Raw genomic sequence first — 7,213 nt, 5'->3', positions numbered from 1 at the left:
TTCTTCTGACAAATGTACTTATTGTAAGTCGCTTTGGGTAAAAGTGTCTGCTGAAGGCCCTGAAGGTAGATGTAAATGGTGGACACTGAGTCAGCCAACATGTGAGAGCAGGGATCGCTTCATTGCTTAGCAGGAACCTCTCTGTTTGACCGTGTAGCCGGCTCCACGCAGTGCTGGAATGGTTAGACACCAGACTAGCTACTAGCTAGCTACTAGCAACTAGCTACCGGGCTAGCTAGTGGGCGATGGACTGGACGCCGGGGGGTTTGTGTCCTAATAGATCACCTATCCCGACGGGGCCCTGCTCTCCCTATCAGCCGCACGCAGGGAGATTAGAGCGGGACGCCACGGACAATACGGCTGCTTCAGCAAGATTTCACCAAGGCCATCACTGCCCCATATCTCCCTCTCTCTCTCGCCCCCATTTCTCTCTCTCTCTCTCTCTATCCCCTCCCTCTCTCCCTCCCCTCTCTCTCTCTCTCTTTCTTTCTCCCTCTCTCCCTCCCCCCTCCCTCTCTCTCCCTCCTCTCTCTCACCCTCTCTCTCTCTCTATCCTCCTCCCTTCTCCCCCTTCCCTCACTTTCTCTCCCCCCCCTCTCTCTCTCACTCTCTCTCTCTCTCTCTCTCTCTCTCACCCTCTCTATCTCTCCTCTCTCTCTCCCTCTCCCCCCTCTCTCTCGCTCTCTCTCTCTTTCTCTCTCCCTCTCTGTCTCTCTCTCTCCCTCTCTCTCTCCCCCCTCTCTCTATCTCTCTCTCTCTCTCTCTCTCTCTCTCTCTCTCACCCTCTCTCGCTCTCCTTTCTCTCTCTCTCTCTCTCTCTCTCTCTCTCTCTCTCTCTCTCTCTCTCCCTCTCAGTCTCTCTCTCGCTCTCTCTCTCCCTCTCTCTTTCTCTCTCTCTCTCCCCTCCCTCTCTCTCTCTCTCTCTCTCTCTCTCTCTCTCTCTCTCTCTCTCTCTCTCCCTCTCTCTGGAGGCAGAACAGCAAGCAGACTGTAGTCCTTAGTTCCCTCTTGTTGTGATGACATCGTTGTGTTTCTGTCTTGCCCTGTAATTCTATTATTTCTATCTCGCTCTCTCCCTCCCCCTCTCTCTCTCCCCCCTCTCTCTCTCTCTCCCCCCCCTCTCTCTCTCTCTCTCTCTCCTCTCTCTCTCTCTCTCTCTCCATCTCTCTCTCTCTCTCTCTCTCTCTCTCTCTCTCTCTCTCTCTCTCTCTCTCTCTCTTCTCCTCTCTCTCTATCCCCCTCCCTCTCTCCCACCCCCTCTCTCTCTTTCTATCTCCCCCTCTCTCCCCCCTCACTCTCTCTCTCTCTCTCGCCTCTCTCTCCTCTCTCTCTCCTCCTCTCGCTCACCCTCTCTCTCTCCCTCTCCCTCTCTCTCTCTATCCTCCTCCCTCTCTCCCTCCCCTTCTCTCTCTCTCTCTCTTTCTCACCCTCTCTCTCTCTCACCTCTCTCGCGCTCCCCTCTCTCTCTCCTCTCTCTCTCTCTCTCTCTCTCTCTCTCACCCTCTCTCTCTCTCTCTCTCTCTCTCTCACCCTCTCCCTCTCTCGCGCTCCCCTCTCTCTCTCCTTCTCTCTCTGGGAGGCAGAACAGCAGGCAGACTGTAGTCCTTAGTTCCCTCTTGTTGTGATGACATCGTTGTGTTTCTGTCTTGCCCTGTAATTCTATTATTAGTTAAGGAGGAGGTTGGCGTGGTAATAGCAGTTTGTTATCCTCTGAGATAAGGCTGGGCTGTTTCAGGACACTAATAGTGAATGATATCTATGTCGACTCCTAATCCACTAAAAACACAGCCTTCGTGCTGCTGCTGTTGTGTTTCTGCCGGCAGCAGCAGGCATTAGTCTGGGGTCACGTATGAGTCCGGCTGCCACACCAAAGCCACCTCCATAACTCTGGTGAACCAGCGGAACCCGAGGCCGTCAAGGAGGGATCTTTGAGTTTTAAAGGAAATCTTGTTTTGTATTTGTTGAACAATAATGCTAATAGTGAATAGTCGTTTCATATCAGGATTTATATTTAACGTATCTCTACATATTCAACCTTGATTATTTATCTACTTTCTCTCTCTCTCTCTCTCTCTCTCTCTCTCTCTCTCTCTCTCTCTCTCTCTCTCTCTCTCTCTCTCTCCAGCTTCACAACATACGAACCATAAAGCTGCTCCTTTAAATATGGTATAATATAATATGGTTGTTGAGGTGATGCATGTTTATGATTACCACACGCTGCTGCGCGACCAGTTCAACCAAACACATCTCGAGCAGACTTAGAGGGGCGGGGCCTTCAGTCACACGGGTTTAGAGGAGAGAGAGGGTGGGACTTCTCGTTTCTCCTCATCTTGTTGTTCCTGTTCTCGTCATGTTCTTATACTTCTCCCAAAATATTTAACTGATATGCTTCCACTACATAAGCCTTCTAGAACACTAAGATCTTCTGAGACCAATCTGTTAATTATCCCCAGAGTAAACACGAAACATGGGAAAGCAGGATTTAGTTACTATGCAACAAATAGCTGGAATAAACTCCTGAGGATTTAAGACTTGCCCCAACTCTGAACACCTTTAAAACAAGATTGAAGACTTTTATGTTTGCTTTAGCTTTCTGCTAAATCATACTTTACCTTTATTTTACTAAAATGCCTTTTTAACTTTCCCTTTATTTTCTATTTTTACCAGAAAAATACATGATCTGATACCAGAGAGAAAGGTTGTATAAGGGTTAGAGTCCTGAGTTTGTTTGTCCTTTTGGTCTGGGCTAGAGTCCTAGAAGCTGGGTTAGAGTCCTAGAATAAGAATAAGGCCTTTGGTCTGGGCTAGAGTCCTAGAAGCTGGGTTAGAGTCCTAGAATATTGTTAAGGGTTAGAGTCTGAGTATAAGGGTTAGAGTCCTGAGTTTGTTTGTATAAGGGTCCTGAGTTTGTGTCCAAGTTCTGTCTGGGTTAGAGTCCTAGAATCTGGATTGGAGTTCCAGAGAAAGGACCAAGTTCCTTTAGGTCGGGTTGTAGTCCCGACTTGGGTTCCAGAGAGACTGTTGATCTGATCTTAAATACATTGCACTTTCAATTTTACTTACTAAAAAGCCTTTTTAACTTTCAATTAAATTTTCTCTTAAATACATTGCACTTTCTATTTTACTCATTTCTTGCATATGTTTTCTTTTACTTATCTATTATTTTATTTTATTGTATGACAATGTTTATATGTGAAGCACTTTGAGTCTGCCTTGTGCATGAAAAGTGCTATATAAATAAAGTTGCCTTGCCTTGCCTTGCCTTGCCTACAATCCATGACCCTCTCTCTGCCAACCCCCTGATAGGCTGAGACCAATCCATCCTGCAACCGGTTGGAGACTCCTACGTGGGATGTCACTAACGGGATTGATTTGGACGATGGTGAATCAACAGACATGGTGGTAAGACAGCAGCTCCTTCAACTCAAAACGCCCAACAGGAGAAGACATCACATCAGAGCTGTGTCTCATTCTGACCACGTAGTCAGAACATGAAGCCCTGTCTTCAGTTCAGAACGCACCCATCCTGCTCTTCTGTGAATGCAGCCTTCAAAGTAACAGCGCCACTGGGCAAATCAGCCCAAACGCAGCCGCATCATGCTGTCCCTCCTTTGATTCAGCGGTGCTCAGTAGTATTTAATGAAGCCGTCCAAACCGCCCGCAGACATGCTCCTCATTATCTCCCGGTCCGCCCGAGAGACGGGCCCTCTAAATGTACTGGAGGGGGCGGGCGCCTGGACGCCAGCGCCGTCGCCGGGGGCAACGTGCTTCCAGGAGAGATGGAGCAATACTTCACCGCCGCCTGCCCGCTCAGGAAATCAATCTGCGTGCTCTGAGCCATTGATGAGACGTTTCCTCAGAGCATTCCGTGGCTCACTGTTAACAATTACCCGCGATGGACTCACCGGCTATTGTTAGTCCCGGCGTCCGGTAAACACGGCCGGCTGCGTATCGGGTGTGTGCTCAGCAGGACTCAGACTACGCGATCACAAGCTTTGTTCAGCCTCGTGCCTGCTGAGGCGCTCTGCTTCCCCTCCCGGTGGCCGTGCCTGTGGTGAGCTCTGACTCCGCCGAGTCCCCGCCGCGAACCTGAGCAAACACTACCCCGAGTGGCCCACCGATAACCCCGGAGCCAGCCGGTCCCGTGCCCCCCGGCACGAGCTTTGACGAGCACGTGATCTAGTTTAGACCGGGCTGAGATGTGTAGTCTAGTTTAGACCGGGCTGAGGTGTTAGAACCGTACTGAGGTGTTTAGACCGGAGGGAGATGTTTAGTCTAGTTTACACCGGCCAGAGATGTTGTCTCCGACGTGTCAGACATGAGGCAGGGCCTGAGAATGGTTCATGGTTTCACCAGGTGAATGGACGATAGAAGCCTAATAATAATGTTCCACACGGCCTTGCTCTGGATCATTAATGTTCCGGTCATTAATCTGAAGATAATGGATCCGAACATGGCTGAAGCTCTCAGCGATCTCCCTGCCGGTCGTAAAGCCTCCTCACGCTCTTCCGGCTGATAAGACGCTGCTCTACTCCATGACCTCTCAGATGGTTGCTCCTCCATCACACCACCTGGGTCAAGGTTCAATGTTCACCTCCGTTTAAACCAGATCAGGCTGCTGCTGTGGGCGAGATAAAGCCATAAAGGGGAGGAGCCTGATTTTCCACCATGTTTTCAGATAAAGAGATAGCCCAGAGATAACGCACGCAACGACAGTGTGGTCGCCCCTCCATGCTGAAGCCCCTCCCCCCATGTCCCCATCCTGACGGCCGGTCAGCCGGTCTGAACCGGACCACAAGGACCCGCTCTCCCATGATGCATCAGACACGGGCCGGTTGAGGTTTGGTACTCTCAGTGTGAATGGCTCGGTCAAGTTTGTAAAGTTAGTTTGCTAACTAGGGGAATAGTTTGGTATGGTTAAGGGTTAGTAGTTACAATCTAGGTTCAATCAGTTTATACTAATACTGAGAACCAGAAACCAGAGCTGTTTGTGCGTGCTTTGCGTGTGTGTGTTAGTGTGTGTGTCTGTGTATGTGTGCGCACGCGTGCGTGTGCGTGTGTGTGTGTGTGTGCGTGTGTGTTTGTGTATGTGTTTGCAAAGTGTTTGTTTTTGTTGCACAGGTCCGTGGACGGTAGGCCCTCATTGCGTTGAATATAAAACACTGCTTTAATATAATACATTATACTGCAGGCCCACCACTCATTAGTGGAGAATCCAATCCAATTATAAAACAATCTCCTCAAAGCACCACAATGAACAACGGAAATAACGTCTGGAATAATTTATTTATTTACAAAAAATCACATCTTCTTAAATACTGAGAAATAACAAATACTTAGAACGGACCCATTTCTTTATATAATCTGCAATAAGGGTTTACAGTCAATAGCCTCGCGATATAAAAATAAGTGATAGGACATCCATGGCCCATGCGTTCAACCGCTCGGTGGATTCCCCTCTACTCTGCCCGGCGGCGGTGGGGGCCCCCGGTCCGTGGGCCGCGTGGGGGGGGGCGTGGGGTCCCAGCCTGGCTGGTCCCCCGCCCCCCCGGAGGGAAGGCGACCGGTGGTCCCACGGTCCACCACCGGTCCCCCAAAGCCGCTCTCTAACCACGTGGTGTGACGGACGGGGGGCCCCTGGCTGCCGTGGGGCCCTCAGAGCTCGGTGCCCTTCTGCCGCGGGCCCTCCTCCTCGTCGCGGCTCAGGGCCGGGTTGTCCCGCCCCTCCAGAGCCTTCATCTTGCCGCTCATCCCGTCGTCCCCGCCGACCTCCTGGTCGTCGCCACGGCAACACTTGCAGCGCTTGCAGCAGCAGCAGCAGCGGCGGCGGCAGAAGCCGAAGGCGGAGGTGACCACGCGGTCCCAGGGCTTCATGGAGTGCAGCGGGCGAGGCAGGAAGTCCCAGGTGCGCAGGAAGCCGGGCAGGAAGCGCGGGCAGCGGCTCTGCATCAGGTTGACGATGATGATGAAGAGGACCAGGACCACGAAGGGCACGCCCACGCCCGCCAGCACCTGCCAGCCGGCCAGCGACAGGCCGAACACCGAGAGCGGGAACACCAGGAAGCACAGGAAGAGGTAGAGCGCGGCGAACCAGCGGTACTTGGCGGTGTGGTTGCCTAGCGCCCGCGCCAGGCGGATGGGGATGCGGGTGAAGGGGATGGGGTACCACAGCATGATGCCCATGATGTTGAAGAAGAAGTGACACAGCGCGATCTGGGGACACAGGGCCAGGGGTCAGACTGGTAGCACTGGTCTCTGTGGTCAGACTGGTCAGACTGGTCTCTGTGGTCACACTGGTCGGACTGGTCTCTGTGGTCGGACTGGTCTCTGTGGTCAGACTGGTCTCTGTGGTTAGACTGGTCGGACTGGTCTCTGTGGTCGGACTGGTCTCTGTGGTCGGACTGGTCTCTGTGGTCACACTGGTCTCTGTGGTCAGACTGGTCAGACTGGTCTCTGTGGTCGGACTGGTCTCTGTGGTCAGACTGGTCTCTGTGGTCAGACTGGTCGGACTGGTCTCTGTGGTCGGACTGGTCTCTGTGGTTAGACTGGTCGGACTGGTCTCTGTGGTCAGACCTGTCTCTGTGGTCGGACTGGTCTCTGTGGTCGGACTGGTCTCTGTGGTCACACTGGTCTCTGTGGTCAGACTGGTCAGACTGGTCTCTGTGGTCGGACTGGTCTCTGTGGTCAGACTGGTCTCTGTGGTCAGACTGGTCGGACTGGTCTCTGTGGTCGGACTGGTCTCTGTGGTCAGACTGGTCTCTGTGGTCAGACTGGTCGGACTGGTCTCTGTGGTCAGACTGGTCTCTGTGGTTGGACTGGTCTCTGTGGTCGGACTGGTCTCTGTGGTCACACTGGTCTCTGTGGTCAAACTGGTCAGACTGGTTTCTGTGGTCAGACTGGTCGGACTGGTCTCTGTGGTCGGACTGGTCTCTGTGGTCACACTGGTCTCTGTGGTCAGACTGGTCTCTGTGGTCAGACTGGTCAGACTGGTCTCTGTGGTCAGACTGGTCTCTGTGGTCAGACTGGTCAGACTGGTCTCTGTGGTCACACTGGTCTCTGCGGTTAGACTGGTCTCTGTGGTCGGACTGGTTTCAGACTGGTCAGACTGGTCTCTGTGGTCACACTGGTCTCTGTGGTCACACTGGTCTCTGTGGTCGGACTGGTTTCAGACTGGTTTCAGTCTGGTCCCACTGGTCAGACTGGTCTCTGTCTC

General features: G+C 52.3%; 1 protein-coding gene across 1 annotated transcript in view; it reads right to left on the bottom strand.

Moving 5' to 3' along the window:
- Positions 1 to 5,267: 5,267 nt before the first annotated feature.
- The window catches only part of slc34a2b (solute carrier family 34 member 2b), an 11,248-nt gene continuing 9,302 nt past the window's right edge, over positions 5,268 to 7,213 (bottom strand). Inside the window, exon 12 of the mRNA XM_060067235.1 lies at positions 5,268 to 6,213. Coding sequence (XP_059923218.1) covers positions 5,656 to 6,213 — 558 coding nt within the window. The 3' untranslated portion in view covers positions 5,268 to 5,655. The remainder of the gene's footprint in view (positions 6,214 to 7,213) is intronic.

This window comes from Gadus macrocephalus, chromosome 12 (genome assembly GCF_031168955.1).
Source record: "Gadus macrocephalus chromosome 12, ASM3116895v1".
Lineage (NCBI taxonomy): Eukaryota > Metazoa > Chordata > Actinopteri > Gadiformes > Gadidae > Gadus > Gadus macrocephalus.
Note: the sequence above shows the minus strand (reverse complement) of the source record. Positions and strands in the feature narration are given on the sequence as shown.